General features: G+C 37.3%; 1 protein-coding gene across 14 annotated transcripts in view; it reads left to right on the top strand.

Annotated features, from left to right (window-relative positions):
- The window catches only part of MAGI2 (membrane associated guanylate kinase, WW and PDZ domain containing 2), a 702,131-nt gene that overhangs the window by 197,951 nt on the left and 482,320 nt on the right, over window positions 1-21,860 (top strand). For 13 of the 14 annotated variants that reach the window (XM_071424001.1, XM_071424000.1, XM_071423998.1 and 10 more), the window contains exon 2: window positions 15,156-15,272. In XM_071424001.1, coding sequence (XP_071280102.1) covers window positions 15,156-15,272 — 117 coding nt within the window. Of the gene's footprint in view, window positions 1-4,339; window positions 4,361-15,155; window positions 15,273-21,860 lie in introns of those variants that run through there. The other variant, XM_071424011.1, reaches the window with a different exon arrangement.

The following is a 21,860-nucleotide window of genomic DNA, read 5'->3' as shown; positions in this document are numbered from 1 at the left end:
ACAGGAAAAAAAGCAAAAAAAAAAAAAGGAAGAAAAAGAACAGGAAATGGAAGAGGATGAAGGAGAAAGGAATAGGTTTAATTTGCAATGTGAAATTTTTTTCATGGAGCAGTTACGGGTATTTCATCAAAGGGAGAGAGGGGTACTGTAGACCAAGGACTGGAAACAGAAGTCAGACACATTCAAATTAAAATTAAGGCATACATTTTCAAGAGAAAGGCCAATGAAATCACCACAGAAAGAGGGAAGGGTCTCCAGCTGTTCTCATCTTCAAGCCTGTAGGTGTTTCTGGAAATGGCTGTAGCAACATGAATTAATAGTCTTAGTACAAGGGTCACTGTTCTGGTTGAAGTAGCATATTCTGCAACATGTGGGAGGTCAGACTAAAGGATCTAAAGGGTTTTTTCTGACCTTGAACATCAAGTATTAGTATCTGTAATCTTAAAATATAACTGCATACCTTTGCTCATGTTTGGGGTGGTTTTTGATCTTTCCAAATCAGCAGCCACCAAATGATAGATATGCCTTCTCTCTGTGTTATGCTTTTAAATTCCCCACATTTTTGATGTAGAAATTCAGAAAATGTAATTTTCCTTAAAACAAAAAAGAAGTAATTTTAAGAGTGTCTCATGACTGGGTTCCAAGTTTAGAGACATAAATATTGCTCAGTGACATTTTTCTAACCCAATCATTCCTTCAGTAGCCTTTGGCAGCCTGGCTTGTTTGAATCTGAAACTCTGCATAAATTATTTCTAATATCCAGCATTTTTCAGTAACATTTTTTTCTTGTTTGTGGTGTAGTAGTTGCTGCTATACCAAAATGCATCTTTTTTCCCTTTGTGGTGTTCTATTTTTGACACAGATTAATACAGGCATTAATATTAATAATAATGATGATAATGATGATGAAAGCAGCAATAGTATTGAGTACTGAAAGTAGCAATAGTAATGAGTGTCTTTTTGGGTATTTGTTAGGGCATCAGATAACCATTATGCTTGCAGAACAAGCAAAAACAAGACACATAGCAATAGTATAGAATGAAAAGAAAGAATTTCTAGCATGAGAAACATATTTGCAGTGAGAAATTAATTTTATACTTGAGTTCTTCCTTCAGATCAGTATCACAAGATACAGGCTGGATTCATTTTGATTGAAGATAAACCATAAAGGGCCAGCTGTGAGAGGCCCACTGTGAGTCCACCAGGCTTAAACTAGTTGACACTTTTTAGGAGGTGCTATAGTGCTGGCAGCATCCTCAGAAGTTAGCTTTCCTCTTGGTTTTCCTTGATGTATGGCATTCCTTTGTTGTTGAAATATCTCCAACCAAAAAAAGTTGATATTTTCCTACACTGACTATTCCCTTTCTGAATAAGGGCATCTGCCAGCTCTTCTTTGACAACTGGGGAGTTACTACATCTTTTATATGTTCCTTAAGAACAAAACCCAGATCCCCTTTTCATGGTGTCTTTAGTCTGTTGCACATTCAAAGATGCCTCCAGACTGCAGTACAGGACAGAGTGCTCTACTCAATTTTCTTTGAACTGTCTCTCCTCCATTTGTTTAATTAAAGCACCAAAAATCAGATGCCTTTATGGAATACCTCTGAATTCACCTCAGGAATAAGATCATAGCTTCAACTGAAGTCAGTCTCTAAACAGCAAGCCAGGGATGCTCTGCTCCAAGCTTCAACCAACATCACACATTCATAACTTTTTGAAATGTTTTGGTTTCTTTCTTTTTGCTGGGATGAACGGGATTTTCACTTCCCCCACTGTCTCGGTTAACACAAGAGAGCTACCCTGCTCTAGATGTTCCTCCTCAGGAGTTCACTATTTTGATGTAGAAACAAGTTCTGAATCTGAGTTAAACTGACATTCTGACACCATTGCAACTTGTTATTTGTGCAAAAGAAATCTGATTGGGGGGGGGGCTAAATTATTTTTTGTTTATAATGTTCTTTGACTGCAAGGAAAAATATTTCTTCCCCTCAGTATTATAGAGTCTGAAGATCCTTAGGGTGGTTGGCTTGTGCTATACTGATATAGAAACATAGAGATATTTCCATTTTTATGAGGCATTTTTTTAGATCTGACATCTATTGCAAGAAGGAGGTACAAAGATACAGATGTGTTAGGTTCATGCAGATTTATACAAACCCAATACTTACTTGGTTGGGACATCAAGAGCCATGGTCCTGTGGGTTCACTTCCTCTGAGGACTCAGTGTGGCTCTGAGTAGGGGGCCAGTAGGACCTGCTCTCTATTAATACTGATCCCCAAGCTGCATAATTTTTTCAGTTATCCATAAAGTTTCTGGGAACTTCACATTGAGCAAGTCCACTGCAATCTTTAAGTTTTTCTGTCATGTAAACTAACTTGCAGTTTTGGAGCATCTCTTGGCAGCTCAAGGAGCCTTCAGAAGCAACCTCAATGTTCAAATTGAACCCTTAGCACATTTTAGTCTGAAGGGACACCTGAAACAAACAGCATCCTTCCTAATGTGCAGCAGATGATATGGTTTATTCATTGCATGAAATATGCATTTTAAAGTCATTGTTTCATCCTGTGCCATCAGCTTTTGCCTGTTTTTCTAAAGCAAAAGAGACACTTGCAGAGTCCCTAAATGTAACCATCTGTGTCTTTCTGCGCTGACACCTTATACCCCAAAATCTGAATGAACACCTGCTCTGGCATTAGCATTATTTGAGCTTGTTAGTATAGGGTAAGTAAACAATCTGACTTGCACACTAGCATTGTTCTGCATATGAGGCCCAAGTTCACCAGTGTTTGTCCAAGAGACCTCACAGTAGTAAATGTGTTCAAAATGGGTAAAGTTAAAATTCTTCAAGCCTAGTACTGAAATTATTCTGTTTCCTTTTAGTCTTCAAGTGTGTAGAAGAGAATACATGAGATGAACAGAAATTTTCTTTTCTATTGCTGTACAAGTGTCCAAGAAGCCAGCCTTTTATTGTTTTAATTTCCTGTTTTATTGCAGTCTTAGAGAAACAGAAAATTTTTATTAGCTTCCTGATTTAAAACCATAAATCTCTCCATTATATCTGCATGCTAGTTTAATACTGTCAAGCATGTTAAAAATAGGAAAAGGTAAATTGACTGCTGGCATTTCTTATATGGTGTAAAATTTACTTACAGTATATTGGGCCTGTAGCATTAAATGAAGGAAATGGGCATTGGGAAAGTACAGATCTAATATTTTATGGGATATGCATCAAAATCTTTACAGAGAAAGGCAGGTGAAATTACAGGCACATCGTTCTTGCTAATGTTCGTGTTTGAGGCTCTTTTAATGGCTTTGTACCATATGCAGATTGATATTGACCTTAACATACACAGATAAAACTGGAAATGTGTAACTATTAATCCACACCTCAGTGGCTTGCCAAATTCTTTATTGTCCTATGATTTTAGCCCTCTAGTTTTCTCTTTTAATTAAGTAACAACTGTGAAAATGTAATAAATTCTGTGCAAAACAACTAGGCATACTCCTGAACTACAGACTATATTGATTTTTGTCCAGTAGATCATAGCCAAAGGGACAATGTGCCTGAAGGGTAACAAAGTGAACCTACAGCTCTGTCATCTCATTTTTGTCCCCTGATGTGACACCTTTCTGCTTCTGGGGATGCAGAGTGAGCAATTTAAGTCCAGCTGTAATTGTGTGTTTTGTTCTGTGGCTCAGGAAGCTGGGGTATTAGAGAAATGCAGCAGCAGTCTCTTCCCCAGAGGTTGAGGGCATCCTGTCTCTGCAGGCAGAGTGCATGATCTTGCTGGAGTACCCACCATCTGCCTGCCTACAGCTCCTGGGAGCAGGAGCATTTTATTTCTCTGTTGAAACATATTATGTAAGCACACATATTTTTCACAATCTAATTTTGCACAATGCACAGTGCCTCTTTTGGTCATTTGCATTTTCCAGCAGTGCTAATTAAATCAGCACGAGGGGACTCAGCTAACCAACTGAGACCATCCCAGAACATAACAGCCTCTTCATGCACTGAGCAGCTGGTTCAGTGCTCCAAGACCAAGTGCTGTCTTTCATGCTTAAGTGCCATTCTACACAAAAGGTACCTTTGATGGCATAAAGACTCTGCACTATTGGCTACACATACAGCGATTTTGAAGTGTTTATTGAGTAGCGTTAAAAAGACTTCCATTTTTTTTGTTTTAAAAATCAGTCCCATTTTTGTAGGTTTTTGAGACCAGGCTAATTTGAAGCTGCATTTTGTTTGCGTGCTGGGGATCTACTATTTTTGTCTGACCCAGAGACATGGGCTCATGCAGTCTGGCTGTGCCTAGAAGTGAAGAACAGTGTTGCACTGCTTAGAAAGCTCTGTCAGCAGTAAGTACATGGCAATCGTTTGCTTTGTCATCTACAAATCTCTGTGTTGTATTTTGTGGTTATTTATTTGCTTTCATTTCATCCTGCCAGCTTATCTCTGACACAAGTAGGAAGATTTTCCTTTCTATATGTGTAAAAAAGAGTGACTGTAGGAATTGTATCCTCAGTGGGAATGATTCAGAGGCAGAATTAGAGAGAATGTCTGCCCTGCCACATTGCAGAGCCAGAACACCCTGACTCTGATGTTTCTTTTTTTTGCCTTGACAAAATGTTTGTCAGAGACAGACCACCAAACATAACAACCCAGACTGTGATCCAGAGCAATAGTTCTCTGGTGTGGAATGTTCTGGTACCTGGAGCTGAGTGTTTTTATGACAAGTATTTTTATATTTAATTAACAACTAAGTAGGGTGTTAATTACCTTTCAGTGGAATTAACAGTATGGTCTGCTTGTAAATTTCTAAATATTACATCGAGTGCTAGTCTAGTTATACGTGTCTGATTTGTTTTTTAGCCTAAACATGACCTGTTCCACTAGTAGAGCAGAATTTGTTCCAAGTGACCTCAAGCACTCCAGTGTCTTCAGTCTCTTCTGCCTTGACTGAAATGCAGGTTTCTTAGTGTGCAGGGCATATCACCACTCCAGTGTTATCCCACAAGGGCTACACAGTGCATCCACTGCTCCAGTGGCCTCTCAACATGCCCAGGCACTCACCTGCCCTTGGCTTGGGGACAGAAGTGCCCCTTGCTCAATTTCCAGCATGACTTGTTTAGTATTGTGTGCTGAGACATTTTCTGGCTGTCCTGGCTAATTTGTGTGATAACTGTGAGGTGGTGCCACTGTGGGCTGTAAGCTGAGAGAAACATCCCACACAGGTGAGATGCAGAGGGCTGTGGCACTTGTCTGGTGCTCAGTATTGTGTTCTTTGTAAAACTGGAGGATACCTTCTCAGCCTCAGGCTTATTTGCAGCTTAATTTCCCATTGCTGAAAAATAGCTGGAAAGCTTTTCCCCTTTTATTTTCTCAGTGTTTTACTCTTGTTTTCACTTGATATGAATGACATATGAATGAAGCTTGATTCTGGAATACAGCATTTTCAGGGAAGGAAACACATTTGATAAAATATATGCAATTCAGTCTCAGAGATTATCAATAATTTTGTGAACCCTGAAAAATTTAGATTATCTATTGCAAAATAGAGTTTGCCATTGACAAGTTTCTTGAGTACAAAGTCTGCAAAATGCTGTTGTGCTATCAGAAAGCAAGAAAATAATGTATTATGGTAGTGGTTTTTCATGGTCCATTATGAGTTCAGACTGAGATGCTACAAAGACTTTAAAAAACTGGGCTGCCATTATTCAGATACCAACCTAAATCATATTTTTAAACTATTATTAGAACTCATACAATGGTAACCTCTGTGAGCTTACTTCCCTCATAAATTGTGTATTACTGGGATTCTTTTACCCAGATGAATTTTTCTTTTTACAAAGTGTCAGCAATTCACAGCCTATTAATATGGCAATATTATTTCCAGAAGTAAGGAAAATAAGTCTCTATCTCAAGCAATTAAAATTGTGCAGCTATGATTTAAGTAAAATACCTTTCAAATAATTCAAGTCTGGTAAAATTATGCCACTATTCCAATTCAGTCTTTCATATTTTATTTAAATACATGTCAGAGCTCAAAGTTCCATCACAGTTGTCTTCCACAAAGATAAAATGAAGAGTATTAGAGAAAGAGAATATTTGTGTCCCTACTAGATGAACAGTTGTACTGATGTATTAATAGAAAAAGAGTATTAAACACAACAGTAACTTTTCCATTAAAGGTGGGGATCAATTTCTGTCTACTTTTGTGAGGAGCTGGCTCTACCCACTGCAAATCAAGGACAGGAGAATGTTTGTCCACTGGAAAAGAAATTTGAACATATAAGTTCTGCTTTTGCTTGAATAATAAAACTTGTGACAGGACCTTCATGAAGACTGGCAGTCTATCCATGTAGCTCCCAGCACAGGGTTTTAGGGGCAGGTGGCCCAGAATGGGGCTCAGAGGGGACTGCAGAGGCTCTGGGTGTGGACAGCAGAGGTGGCTTTTGGTACAAGTGAGGATATTGAGGATTATTGTCTGAGCAAGCCCTTCTTGCAGGTGTTCTGGGCATGCCCCAGCTGACCCCAAGAGGGCTTGCAGGGTTCTGGTGCTGGGTGAGTCACCCTTGAAGCACAGAGAATTGCACTGATGGAGTGAGGCACAATTTGTATCCAGGCAGAACAAATGAGGCCCCCATTATCAGCATTACTGTGTATTGCAGATTAATGCTGCGTTTTTCAGAGAACTCAATTTGTCTCTTTTTTTCTAAGAGCAGCACATGGGTGGTTTTTTTCCTCCAAGTATACACATTAAACATATTTTGCTACAGTTTGCTTAAAAATAAAATTCTTACATCTTTATGATACTTTTTTTCCTCATTAATTTAATTTGTCTGTTGGACATTTCTGACTAATATAGATCTTCCCAGAATACAAAACATCTTTCTGGAAACATATCCAAGTGAAATAACAATATAAATGTTTTCCTGAAACTAAAACCAGCCTTACTTGTCTGTTCAAATGTTTTTAGTATGATACAGTCAATCTCTGGTTAAACCTATTCTGTAAGTTTTCATGTTTATGTGCCATCAGTTGTCGAAGAGGCTTTGTCTTTAGAAGAATACCAATAAAATTTATTATTTCCCTTTTCCAACTGACTTCTTGAAGTCAGTTTCTAGAACTTTGGGAGATGTATGTGAGAGTTTGGTTACATAACAAACATTGGGGCTAGCAAATTTCATACTATGTTGTGATACCCTTTGACCAAATAGAAGGAGATTTCCCAGAGTGGGAGCATCTGAATGCCAGGTAGTGTTTGACTGCTAGTAAAGACTTCAGTAAATATGTACAGATTTCAAGAGAAAATATTACTGGCTTTATATGACTGCACAGGATGAGTGTGGGTTTTGACATTCTCATTTTGTAAGTAAATGTATGATCTCTCACAATTTTATGTTTGTCAAAAACATCTGTAAAGATAATTATTTGCCTTGTAGCAAGTCTAGTAGGAGCAACATGAGTCTTTTAAATAGCTCAGTAACAGTCATTAAAGTTTGAGTGTAAGTTAAAAATCAAATCATTGATAAACTGGAGGCATCTACAAACAGCTGGTTCATAATTAGCTCTAGTGAATTTGAAAAACTGGAGTAAAAGGCAGTTCATTTCCAAACAGGTTTTGTAGAGAACAGCAGCATTATTTGAACATCACTTTATTTATGCACCTATTAACTGGAGCACCAAATAAAAGATGAGTATTCTGAAAGCAAAGTGCCCCAAACTGTCCTCTCTGTTACAGAAATGACAGCTGGACTTTTTTTACCAGCCAGTTCAATCATGGCATTTCCCAGCAACTTCAATCTAGAACTGTGCTGAGCAGTAAATTAACTTAGGAAAACAAAACAAAGTACCTCTAAACAGCAAAGGTACAAAATTATTTTACTGGGTAAATATGCATTTTTTGAAGTTGACTTGGGGTAACTTTGAGATTAGAAAGTCCATGGTGCATGCTGCTAGCAGCCTCTGGAAGGTGTTGCAGCTGGCTTTGCAATGGAAAACTCTCTCTGTAGCCATGAGGAGTGGAGGTATGTATTGTAATAAGAGCTCAAGTTCAGCAATCTGAGGTAAAGTACAAAATGCAGATGTGTTTGGCTCAGTTGATTCTCCTGCTGACACAGCCTCTCTGTATCATTACAAACCACATTTTTGCTTCCAGCACAGTGCACACTTGTGTCTTCACATTTCAAACAGAGGCTTGAGGCTAGCCACAAAAGCTAAGAAAATAAATCCATGGAATGATATGCTTTTACAGTGCTCCTAGAATCAGCCTTCCCCCGTGGTGCTGGTCTCATTTGTGGCTGCTCCAGGGTATCCTGTTTATCTGGTCCTCAGACTACCCCAGAAGGTACAACAAAGGCAGGTGTAACACAGCGGTGAATTAAACCCAGAGTGTCCTTCGGCACTGAGGACTCCTCTGTTCCCAGAAACAAAATGGAAACTTTCTCCACTGTGAAGATCAAAGAGTGTGCAAACCTCAGCCAGATTCTTGGTCTGAGGAGAGCAGGTGGAATATATCATCTGTAGAGATTAGGGAATTGCATATTTATACAGAGACATACTTCCAAATATGAATTCTCATAATGGAGAAAGTCAGTCATTGGCTAGAATTTATTGCAGATTTTTAAATATAGTCTGTATGTAGTGTCATCCCCATGCAGTTTAACCTGTAAATCCTACAATCCTGTATATTAAAATTCTGAATTTAAAATGCTAGGAGGAAGAAATCAAAGGATAAAGCTAAGGATGCAAGTGTAAGTGTTATAAATATGATACACGTGTATGTAAAAGATCCATAAGCAAAAAGATTAGTAATATAATCCATAGTCAAAGAGAAAGACTACAAAATAGCAGGCTATGAAAGAGAAGGCCATTTCCCATCAATAAATTAGACCTTAAAATGTTTTTCATTATATATAGCACTTAGAAGAATACCAAGATCTAATATTTTCCAAAGCCTTGAAATTTGTTTAGATCTCCATTAAAGGATAATGGAATGGAATTTATTGGAGTAGCCCAAAACATGAAAGAAATTAATTTTTTCCTTGAGGATTTTCTTGCATAATTCCATCTTGGTTTTCCATCCCACACATTCCACAGAGCTCATAGCTCACCCCAAAGGTTTGAGGCTTTGCAGATAAGTCAGACTTGGCTGAAGGTAGTGGTGAAAGGCAGGAAGAAGTGCAAAGATGATGAACAGTTTAATCTAGGGATAGAAAGGCTTTAAAATAAAATGTGTGATCTTCAGATGATGGCTGCCAGTGAAATAAATGTTTCTTATTATTTACTAAAGTGTTTTTTTACTGTTATGGTGTTTACATGTTTTGCATGGAGACTTGAAGGATCATCCCTTGTTGAGAATGCCCATTATGCCATGACTGGGGAAGTGCCAACACTCATCTTTACACTAATCTGAGCACCAGAAAGGTTTGTTGAGAATGATTTCCCTCAAATAATAGGCTTAAATACAGGCTGAATTTTAATAATGAATCCTTCTAAAATCCAAACAAGAGTTTTCATATTACTTGGAATTTTCATATTCTCTCTTAAAAGTGATTTTTCTGGTTAACTGTTGGTAGTTAAAGAAACTATTAAAGTCAATCATCTTATACTGACTCGTATGTTTTAAGTGCCTGAGATATTTATTATTCAATTATTAAAATAAGACACATTTCATTTGTTTAAACAGTACCATTTGTATGGCAAACAAAATGAATTCATCTGAGTAGTGGAAATCATGATTTTTTTTCTTTAATGAAATATTTCTTAAGGATATTTTTTTAAGTTGATTACAATAAAATGTCACTGAACTTGTGGGAGGGAAAAAGGAATTGTGGTGCTCTTCTTCTGACAGGATCATCTGCGGAAAAACCAGGGGATACAGCAGGAAATTTTGGTTTATGCTTAAAATCTTTCAGGGCGTGAGATAGAGAGAGTGTTCAGGAGCTGTGGCTGACATGAGCTTTCTCACAGCTGTGTGGTGCCCATCCCTCACTGCTGCTCATTTCTGATTTTTTTGCATCAGCCTGGAGGTGTGTGAGCTGATGGAGAGCAGGACAGGAAGAGGGAATTATAGGTCACCTCACAATAGGTTGTATATGACAGAATGAAAAAAAGATAGAGGTGGTTAAAGATAAGTGGTCATGGTGTCACTAAAATTATTGGAATGACTAAGATGGGTTCTCTACAGTAATTTCAGGTATTCTGGGTTCTTACCAGACCATTTGAAAAGACCTTCAGAAATGAGCATTTAGACCATGCACACAGATTTTTACCTGTGATGACTATGATTTCTTTGATATATCTCAGAGAGAGTCACAAAAAAAAAAATATTCTTGCACTCACCTTCCTAGGTAAAAGAACAATAATAAATCAGATAATAATCTGATATAGCTGATAATAAAAATAATAAATCAGATATTCCTGATATAGCTGATTTAAAGAACTTAGGTAATAATTTAGGCTACTTATAGAAAGGTCAATTAGATTATCTGTGAACAGTGAAGGATAAATTAATCTAGCAGGCACCAAATTGCATGTATTCTGCTGAAGAGGTGCAGAAGAAACTTGAGCTGCTCTGAGATGGCCACAGACCCACCCCATGGTTTGGATATGAAGCTGCAGGTACCACCTGTATAAATAACTGGATGAGACTCTTGAGTAGAATGCTCCTGCTGAAGCTGCTGAAAGCCAAACCATTCAGGGCATTTGATTTTGCCAGATATATGGCTTATGTTTAAAGTCAGAAGTGGAAGCTTTTTAAAAACAAAGGGAGAGCCAATCTGATTGAAGTAGGGCAGCAGAAGAGAGGGGGCAGTTTATACTGAAAGTTTATAAGCTCATCTGCTTTCACAGAGTAATGATACTAAGATATTTCCTTTAGTTTCTCCCAATGCAGAGCATGTACAGATGCAAATATAGATCTAAAGTTCTTGCTTGCACATAGATATTTCTAACCAGGAGTACTTATAGAAGCCAGGAAAAATGAAATCTTTTAAATTTTAATCCCGGCAAATAAATTATCTAAGGCAAATTATTCTCAGATGAGATGCAATTGATTTTACTGTTAAAAAAATAAAAAAAAAATTACCACACCACATTTTGGGAAGTCAATTCAACGAAAGGTTATGATACAAGATGAGCAAATACTAATGGGTGAATACTCAGAAGTGTTTGTTGAAAATTTACACCAGTAAGAATGTCTTAAGGGCAAAACAAATTATTTAGAACTACCATTGCAGGAACAAGAGGGATGTTTGTGTTTACAAGTTTTTCGTGGAAAATATAATGCAACTGTAGACTCCAGCTGGAACATCAGTGAATTACCACATAGGAAGTTGCAAAAAAACTTATAATATTTAGAATTAGAGAAAATGATAAGCATTTATCCCTGCCATTTTCTTGGAAATGGCAATTATTTTCAGATTTGTATCTTCTAATGATCTAGAAACTATTCAGTACCCTTTTGTCTGTGTGTTCTTTATTGTATTTCTTTTCTGATTGGTCTTTTCTATTAGATTTTATAAAAACAAGCAAACATGAGAGAAATGCCTTAGAACACTGCAAAAAAGTTATACTTTGCTCCTTAGATTCATAACTATAACATGCAAACAGAGCAGTTTTTAGTTCAGCCAAGTGTTTCTTATTCGATAATGTCTGGAATCAACTTCAGTCATGGTTATGAGTTTGCTATCATGATTGGTAGCTGTACCTAAACCACACATACATTATGCAAGAGATCATTACTGGAAGTATTTAATTCACAACCTATGTTTCTCAGCTAGCAAAGCAAGGGGATTCATTGGAGTGAAATGAAATGAAACAGGGCACAGGCCTCAAGCCAGCAAAAAGTAAAGCATAAAAGCACCGCATGGCTGCCAGCCAGTGGATGCTCCATCACACAGTTGTCAGCCTCCCCCTGTGTCAGTGGGGCCAAAGAACCCTTTATATGGCTTGGGCTCCTAAAGCTCGAGCTGTGTAACACCTCTGACACACACCAGTGCTCCCTGCTGCTGTCACATGCAGTGAGCAGGATGTGGCCTGGGGGAGCTCCTTCCCTCTGAGCTCCAGCTTGGGAGCCCTGGGCAGTGCTGGGGATTTGTGGAATGGTGCAATGGGCACCGGGGGTCCCTGAGCACCATCCCCAGCTCCCCCACTGTGGGCAGCTGGGAATAAGAGAAAAGAAGGTGATTGAGTTCATGTCAGGAATTTTTCAACATCTCAGTAACTTTCGATGTTCTACAGAAAGAGAAAATAAATGGAAGTTGAATTCTACAGAAACCAAGTCAGTCACTTGTCTAACGGTGCTGGATAGGGCCATTAAATAGTAGTTACTGACTGTAAAAATGCTTTCCCCTGATTCTTTTTCTAGGAACTTACTGTCAATGTCACTGTTCTTCTTTCCCTCCCAAGTAAACCAAATGACAACATTTCCTGTGTCATATTTTCAGCCTTTTGGAGGACACAGTCCTATTACTATTATGCATGTTATTCTTGCTTTATATAGTCTGTAACACAAATTGTAATTCACTGCTGCTGAATCAAGGCTGGTTTACATATTTGCAATTCACTATAGTTGTCTTGCAAAAAGTCTTAGGAACCCATAACTGCACACACAAGCTGTTGTTCTGATTGTGCTTCAAAAGGGTCAGGCTGCTCCAAAGCTTAGGTACTTTAAATACCACAAAAGCACTTCTGGAGTCAATATGCTTTAAAAAGCATCAGGTAAAACTACAGAACTTTTTAGGGGAGAAAAGCAAAAGAATAAAAATTGAAAGGATGAACTAAAAATATATTACATCTTTTTTTTTTTTTTTTTTTGAGCTCTAGAACTATTTTATTTTTTTTAAATTTCCAGGAGAAAAAAATCATTGTTATACCAGATTCAAAAAAAAAAAAAAAAAAAGGTAGCTTATGCCCAAAGTATTGAAAAACCTGAATTAGTTCAGACAACAAAATTACTTTTGAAGAAGAAAATTTGTAATTGTACATTGTAGTTAATTGTAGTTAATCTGACTGCTCTTTAAAATGCACAAAACTATATTATATACTCAGATATTAAGAAAAAATTATATTGTTTCCATTGTGCTTGGAAGTTTTATTTCCTCTGCACCATGATTTTATTTCTGTTTATTTCTCTTAGAAATTTGCTTTTGAATTGCATGTAACAAATGCAAGGCTGCAGGCATCTCTTCCTGTAAATACATGTTTTTATATCTAGTTTGGAATATGGAATTTGCCAAAAATATCAGGTGACTCTTTTTATGAAGTGCTTAGGAGGTTTTAGGGCATTCATTACACGTGTTGAACTAAATGAACTAAATGGCTGTGCTTGAAATGAGAGGCTGTAAATAAAAAATGCACTTTGAGGGTCAGAAATCTGTGTAGGTTCCTAAACTTCCTAATGTTATAAGTTGAATGATTCAGGTTTGTGTCAGTGGGCAGGCTACAGCTGCTGTTCCCGAGCTGGCATTTTCTCAGGCTGCCAAAAAGCATCTGCATCACTGGGCATGTTCTGTACATTAGAGTGAGAAGAGCAAGAGCTGCAGGACCTTTGCTCTCTGCAGCCGATCACGAAGGAGAGCAGACTCAGAGAGTTTCCCTACAGCGGCCTCAGAAACCTCACAAGAAATTAGAAGTAAGGATGGTCTCATCTGCAAAAACTTTTCTATTGCAAGAAACAGGGTTAGTGGTCCAAAGTAGTAGATTAATTAGAGCTTGAGGATCCTGGAAGAACAGAGATCCATATGGAAGTTCTCAGCCTCAGGGAACCAGGCATACAGGTATTTTTGTGTCTTATGAGCTGGGGTGCTTTTTTCCCCCCCTTCTTTTGATTATGAAAGTTTGCTGGTTTTTTGCCTTTAGCTAAAGAAGAGAGAAATTATTTATAAGCTCTTTATAAACCTGGAACAAAAAGTTCTGAAGTTACTGACAAAGAGCAGCAATAATAACATTATGGACTTAGAGTAGGCAGATAAATAGGAATATCTGTAAGAAGAAATATATTTTAATTTATAACCATTTGTGCTCTTCAGTGACTTTCAAATAATTTGGTAGGGATGCTATGTGTTCCTATTTACAGGAAAATCTTTATATAGTCTAAGTCAATAAGACTTTAGGCAGAGGGTTCAATAGCAAATGACATTTGAAAAAATGTTTTAAGGTTGCATGTGTGAAGCAACAAGTTAGGGATCTATCTATTTTCAATTTTTCATCTTGGGAATATATGTCAGAACTCAATGTAGTAATGATTTTCTATATTTTTCCTATGTCAGAATTTCAGAGAGAGAAGAAATTGAGTTATTTATAGATTTCTCCATAATTATATATTTGATCCCTATTCAAGGTTAAGAGAAATTGGGAGGAACTATATTGGGAAATTCTTATTAATCATGTTGGATAGATTTATAGATATGCCTTTCATAGTGGAACATCTTCCAGTCAGTAGTTGAAATTGTTTTGTCCTAAAGTTATAGTAAAAGTGGCAAATACAAGGTTTTTAACTCAGTTTTCCTACCATGTGCACTGCTTTGCTGGGATTTTATAATACCATTTTTGGTGGTGGAAATAAAATATGAACCCTCGTTTTTGATAGTGTCTCTCAGCTGTGAGTTCTATCAATATAAATAAACCAGAACATATAACATTTATGTGATCACTAAATACAGCCACATTTCATTCTGGTTACACATGGGCTAAAACCACTGAGCACTGCAGAGAGATTTGGAACCAAGATTTTTACTTTAATAAGAAATGGGAAATTGGTACACAGTCATGGGAAATATAATACCTAATACTTTATTATTTAGATACATATATAGGTAGTTGTATGATAATAATGCATTCAAGTTTTGTGCAGGAAGATAATTGACAGCTCTATGATCCTATATTTATTTTCTGAACTGTACAGGTTTAGCCAGTTATTTGAGCCAGTTATTGAGCCATTAACTTTTTTAACCTTTACAATTATCAATAGTAAAAAATACTGTACCAACCACATGCTTTAACCAGGAAGCTCTGTGTGCTTTTTGTCCTCCATCGGGACAGAACCATGAAGGAAAAATGAGCCACAAAGACTTCACAAGTGATTCATTGCTTCCATCAAAGCAATATAATTTTAAATTGTACTTTCATTTGTCTTTTCCCTGACAGGAGGCATCGTTGATAAGGACCTTCGTCACTACCTCAATCTACGGTTCCAGAAAGGTTCGGTGGACCATGAGCTCCAGCAGATCATAAGAGACAATCTCTACCTCCGCACCGTGCCATGTAAGTAGGGTGGAGATGGACAAACCTGCCTTTTTAGTGCCAATAGACTGTCTGGGTGAGTGCTGCTGAGGCCCTTTGCTATGCATGAAGAGGTGATCTGTAAATAGATTTGTGGCTTGGTTCCAGTCTTCTACGTTACTGCTGAGAAATTCAGCTGTACACTGTTGATGTTTTTGTGGTGTTTTCAAAGCTGTTATTTCATAAAGTCTGTCTCTAGAATAATAATAATAATAATCTTATTTCTTCTCTAGTCTTAGAAAGCACAAATTTAAAGAGAAAAAAAAGCTGTAATTTCATAAAGTCTGTCTCTAGAATAATAATAATAATAATAATCTTATTTCTTCTCTAGTCTTAGAAAGCACAAATTTGAAGAGAAAAAAAAAACATTTTTCTGGGCTGGTTCAGTGGATGTCCAACAGAGAGAGTTTGATCTGCCTTATGTTTCACGTGTCTATTTTGTAATAATGCTATTGGATTTAGAAAGCAATAGGGCAACAGAAGAAATGTATAAACTAGATTTTGTTTGAATGCAACTGGCATGGCAATGAAAGTTCGTACTGTCTTGCAAATGTGTTTGTTGCCACATAAGTCAATATTCAACATGTTCTGAAAACTCTAAAATAGTTTTTGTTGTATTGACCATATTCAGCTACTTCAACAGCAGACATGAAATTAAGCAGAGTCACGCAAGCCATGCCCTACTGTCAGGGCCATGCCTTTCAGAACAGATCTACTTGGCTGACAGACAATATATCATTTAAAATGGACTGAAGTTCCATTATTCTTCCCTCATAAAATAATTGCTTAGCAGACATAAAATGGGTCTTCTGGTTTTGGCAAATGGGGGTGCACTTTTGAACTTACAGGCTTGACACTGGAATGATAGGCAGAGGAAGGTGTACTGAGTTAGTGGCTGTGCTATTTACATGGTAATGAGAGGTTACTCTGAAAGCTGAGTTGTTGTGGACGCTACTATATGGTTTTTCTTTCATAATATTAAAGAATTGAGCTCTGAAAAGATTCTCCTAAAAAAATAAATATAAATTCCTAATTTCTAATGTTCCATTTGCAACCAATCAGAAAGGAAGGTTGTAATAATTTAAAAAATTATTACCTGTATGCAGAAAACAAAAAAATGTTATATTTATGTGGGAGTTATGATGAATTAGGTTTGCCTGAAAATGCTGAGAAACATCATAGCTGAAGTGGAAATGCATGTACAAAAAAGTTTTGAGACTAAATCTCACTTCCAAGGATGTCTGGGAGCATCATTAACCTAAGCATATTCTTATTATAACCCCAGTCCATGCTCATTAGTGCCACAGGTTCAGGTTAAAGAAGGAAAACACAACAATATTGCAAATACTGCACACAAGTGTATGACAGACACTGTCAGCAATATGGGCATAATGAGTATTTTTGAGGTCGTTTTGTTTTCATTCAAGGCAATAATAAATTGGTGTCAAGTAAAATAAAGTACCCACAGAAGCAGATTTGTCATTCAAAATGTAACACTACAACCACAAAGACTGCAATTTGGAACCTATAAAAAATACAACCTTTTCTTTCTGCTGTGGCTTCTCCATCTTCTGTGTCACTTTATGTTGTTAAATTCTTAGGTCATTATTGTATTATATAGTGAGCATTTTTGACTAAGTAAAAACTACATTTTGAAATACACTATAGTGTTGCAGGTGGCAGGTGCTGATTTGTCAGGTAAGCTGGCAAATATTCTTGTAGAGTGGAGGATTCTTTTCAGTAGTAGTGGTAGGAAAAAAACCAACCAAAAAAACCTCCATAGTGCCTAATTGGTATATTTTCTTCAAAACTTTCTCGAAAATTCTATGAAAGTAATCCTTTTGCAAAGTGGGTATTTAAAAAAAAAAGAAATTATCAAATGCAGACAGGATGATATCTCATTAGCTAAACAATTTTTCATAATTAGTCAAATAAAAAGGACACCATCACACAGTTTGCAACCAAAATTTTCTCTAAATCATAATTGTGGTGAAAATCTTTTTTTAATGCAATTTTACTCTGTCCCCAGCATTCATGCCTAGGAGGGAAAATATTCTCAAATATTTTCTTATTTTCATATAACTTAACTAATTTTTGAATCACCAACTTACCTTTCAAGGACATTGGTATTCAAAATCTTCTGGTCTGGGCAGTATTTTATTTTTAAGCCCTGTACATAGTCTAAGAGTACTGCTTGGTTGTCCTTAATATGCAGTGGTAATGTTTAACTGCCTGTACCACTGCCCACAAGTTCACTTATGAGTGCACCTAACCATGAACTTATAACAAATCTGTCAACAGATACCAACACAGCAAAAGCAGCACTCATTTTTGTCAAATTCTTCTGCAGAAAAATAGAGAGGGAAACTCAACTGCAGGAAGCATAGATTTGGTTTCCAATGACAAGGTTGTAACACCAAGAAGGGGAAAAAGATTGAAAAATAGATGGCAACATTTTCCTTTTAAAAATGCGTCTACAATCTTTGCTCTGTTACAGAGACATAATTGCCAGTAAAACCATTAGAAGGTTTACAGAGAGTCCTTGACCTTGAGTTTTTCTGTCCTTTGCTTTCTGTTCACACTGGCAGTGCCAGCACCAGCCCCAGCAGTGCAGTGGGCATGACCATGGCTTTCTCAGCCCTCTAGGTCAGACTAAGTCGTCTTTCACTTGCATTTTATAAGTGAATATTCTCTATGAAACCAGGAAGCAGAGAACTAATCCATACCTCTTCTAAATCAGGATAAGTCAGCTCAAGTTAGACAACTGAACTGGTATTTACTAAAAACTAGATGAAGTTGGGCTTTGGACTCAACCCTGGCAGTGTCTAAAGCCAGGTTGGAAAAGCCTTATACAACCAGCTCTAGTGGAAGGTGTCCCAGCCCATGGTAGGGAGTGTTGGGACTACGTGATCTTTTAGGACTCTTCCAATCCCTTAGCATTCTATGACTCCAGGTAAGACTTTGAATTGTCTATTATACAAGTGCACATCCCTGTGTACACCAAAGAATAGATGGGCCAGAATCATATGATGTGATAATAATGTGTGAATTCTGCCCTCAGAATTTGTAGCCCCTAGGAATGGGATGAATTGGTTGGGTTTGTGATACTTATGTTTCTCTATTTTTGCTAATGCAGTGCCCCTTTCTACTAAATTAGAAATGACCATATAACCCTGAGAGTCAAAAGCTGCCTTCCATAAGTGTCACTGGTCTCAGTGCATATGAAATTGATTTTCCTTGCATTGCCAATAGGAATTATATAGATATGTCTCAGGGTGGGATGTACAATTGTATTTGCAGCAGTCAAGATGCAGCTGTTACCAAGGCAGTTTTTGGGGAAAGAAAAGTTCCTCATTTTCCAGTTTCAGAAGACCTAGCTGAAGTTTGTGTCATGCATTTTCTTCCCCTTTTCCTGTTTGTAGAATTTTAGCACTTTTCATGTCCTAAACTTACCCCTGAAGATATTTAGGAGCACTACTGTTCACTACCACATTTTACCATGCCTACAGAAAAATAGGCATGGTGAAACATGGTAGCTGTCAGCACTGTCTGACACTATCCATCCAAATCTAGGGATTTGGAGAACAGCCACAAAACACATGTAGGGCTCTGAATGCTATAGGCAGACAACACCTTGGTCATGCTGCATCCTGTGCTTGGTAGTGCTCTCAGCAAACTGCAGTTGCCATGTGGGCAAGCAGCTTTCCAGTCTTCACTATTGTGAGAAGAGGTAGCTCTAGCTCTGTGTCATCTCAGGAATAAAGCTTTGAGGAGAGTAAATCTCAGGAAAGCAGTTTTGGTAGTGACACTCATGGCCAGACCCATCTCCTTTGATATGTCCTTTCCAGCAATTGCAAATTCCATTTCTTTAAGAGCTGGCCAAACAGGGTAGCTGTCATTGAAAATAGAATCAGTGTATGCTTCCTTTCCAGACAGGGAATGTGAAATGATAGTGGAAAACATTGTGATTTAACAGCACTGTAAAAAGTCAAGGACAAGCTGATTCATAAAAGTAAAAAGTCATCCATTAATTGGAAGAGAAGCTCATTGATATCCTCTGGGATATAACTTCAAATTGACAGTAGCTCAGATGGTCTATCCTGCTGGAGGATGTAGGAGGATGCTGCCCAGGAATGCTTTCTTCACAGTGAAAATGGGGGAAAATAGCTTTTAAAACATTATGGGGATGCAGAAGCTTCCTTCCTAGTTTTTCAGTTTAGACAAAAAGGGAATTATGTAAGAATAGAGAGGACTGGGTATGTGGATCAGTCTTACAGTACTGGATATTGCAGTGTTACCATTAGCACAAAAATTGGAGGAAGGATGTTTTATTTAAGACATTTATCAGCAGCATAGGGAAAAAAAATAAGTTTGTAACTGAGCCATATGTTGTATATGAGTTACCAGGGGTGAGAAATAGAATCATTATGAGCAGCAGTTTCCTACATACCAAATTGGGATACAAATTCTCCTTTTCCTCAGCTTTCCTGTCGATGCCATGGGTGCCCTGTGTTAGGTGAATATAATTAACACTGAACTGCAAATATGATGCCTATGAACATTTAATAAGTCACTTGCCCTGTGACTTAATTTTTTCCACCTTCTGTGAATATTTAGATTTAGTTCATTTTGAGTCAACATAAATAAGAGTCTATTTTTCAAATATAGTTTTGTTCTATTGTATTTCAGTTTAGTCTGGTCTATATATAAGTTTAACCCACATGCTGCAATGTTATCTGTGTACTGTTGAAATGTTATACCTTACAGCATACTTATGTTTGTTGCCTAGTCCTCTTCCCAGAAGAAAAAGTACATGCAGTGATAACTTGTTTTTTACTGAGTCTTGATTTTATTTATCATATATAGTAAAAGTAGAGCCATTAGCTTATGCTTTGGTGGTACTAAAGCCAATAAAATATGTTTACACTTGAAGCTGCAGGGGAATTCACTTTCAGACCTGAAGAAATCTCCATCTGTAAAACAGTGCAAAACAAACAAGGTCATTCCCTCTGTCAGAGAAGTGTAATATATTGGAAAATCTTAGTTATTCATAATCTACTTTATAGGTAGCAATCAGAAATAAAGAACTTCTGGGAGTGTGTAAGACTTTCTGGGAGTGTGTAAGACTTTCCTAATGATAGGTGTTATCATAGTTTGTATTTCTTCTAATACCTTTTATTTTGGTCACAATAATTAGTAAATACTGAATTAAATCCATGTTTCATACTTAGGTTTTCATATGAGGCTTCTAATTTCCAAGCTGAGGAAAGAGTTGCAGAGTTCAAGTGGGCAATAATTCTGGTTGAGGGCAGCCCAAACTCAGAAGTTCTCTGTGCATAGTTCTGCTCCTCTGGATAAGGTTGTGAGCTATACCTGACTAATCCATATTTGGACAAATATTCAGCCTCTCAAATCTTTTTTGAAAAATGCTTTTTTTCTTCTAAAAAGTGTATAGCCAAGAAAATTGAAATGGAAATGTGTGAAACAGACTTGCCAATGGTATAATATATTTTTCTTACAAGTTTGTTCATGTCAAAAGTATCTTACAAGAGGTATTGTCAGTGAAAGAGCTTCCAGTTTGATGTCATATGGAGCTATTGCTAGGATAAAATAACCTGTGCTTAGCATACCGTACTGCCAAGAAATGTCTGCATCACTGGAAATAACAGTACCTAACTTTAATGACTACATTATTCTTCCAGTGTTAGCTATTGCTTAGACTTTGATGGTTCAGAATAGAGCAATGCAGAGCTCTTTACAATGTTCTTGTTGTGTATCTCATGGAGCACATCTCCAAAGTGTACTTAAAGTGAAGTCATTGGCATCTCAAGCAAACTCAGGTAATTATGTGAGATGAGGGCCCCACTGTGCTGCTTGCAGCACAGCCACGTGTACCAGAAGATGAGAGAGCTGTTACTGCTTCCAACAATAGACAGCCTAAATAGAAGAGGAAAAGAGCAGCTGAAAAAAGCCACAGAGCACCAACAATGCCTAAAATGTCCTGCATGAGGTGGAGTGGTGGTTAAACTATTGCCTGTGAAGTTTCCTTTCTTTTCCACTGCTGCATTCAGTATTCTTGATTACCCACTGAAAATGCACTTGGGACAATGACCTGTTTTTCTGAGGGCACTGCGAATTCCTGGTCAAAAGAATTTGGCATTTACATCTTTGTATTGAGTTTTCAGGTTATTTTATGAGACCTATTGTCTGTTTCAGAGCAGAGTAGTAAAGGTTGGGGTCAGCTCCTTCTCCATCAGTTTGTACAAAGCATTGCCTATGCTCAGAGCATCTTTGGGCTGCAGGCACTGCATTGCCTTCAGCAGGAAGTAGCTAAAAATAAAACCAGGGGAAAAAAATTAAAATTTTTTTATCAAGGTGAACCCCAATTTTAATTAAGGTCTAGGATAAATAGATGTCCAGACTATATCTACCAATAACAACACTGATGGAAAATACTATACTGTCTGTTAGTCATGAGAGAGAAATTGTACATAATTTCTGTCTTTTTTCTTCAGAAGTTTCTCAGTTCTACATATTGGGGCCATCAGCTTTCAGGTATTCAGTGACTAA

Source organism: Agelaius tricolor, unplaced genomic scaffold, assembly GCF_023055355.1.
Source record: "Agelaius tricolor isolate 1412-34295 unplaced genomic scaffold, bAgeTri1.0.p SCAF_3, whole genome shotgun sequence".
Lineage (NCBI taxonomy): Eukaryota > Metazoa > Chordata > Aves > Passeriformes > Icteridae > Agelaius > Agelaius tricolor.
The sequence above is the reverse complement of the archived record's forward strand: the minus strand, read 5'-3'. Positions and strand labels throughout refer to the sequence as shown.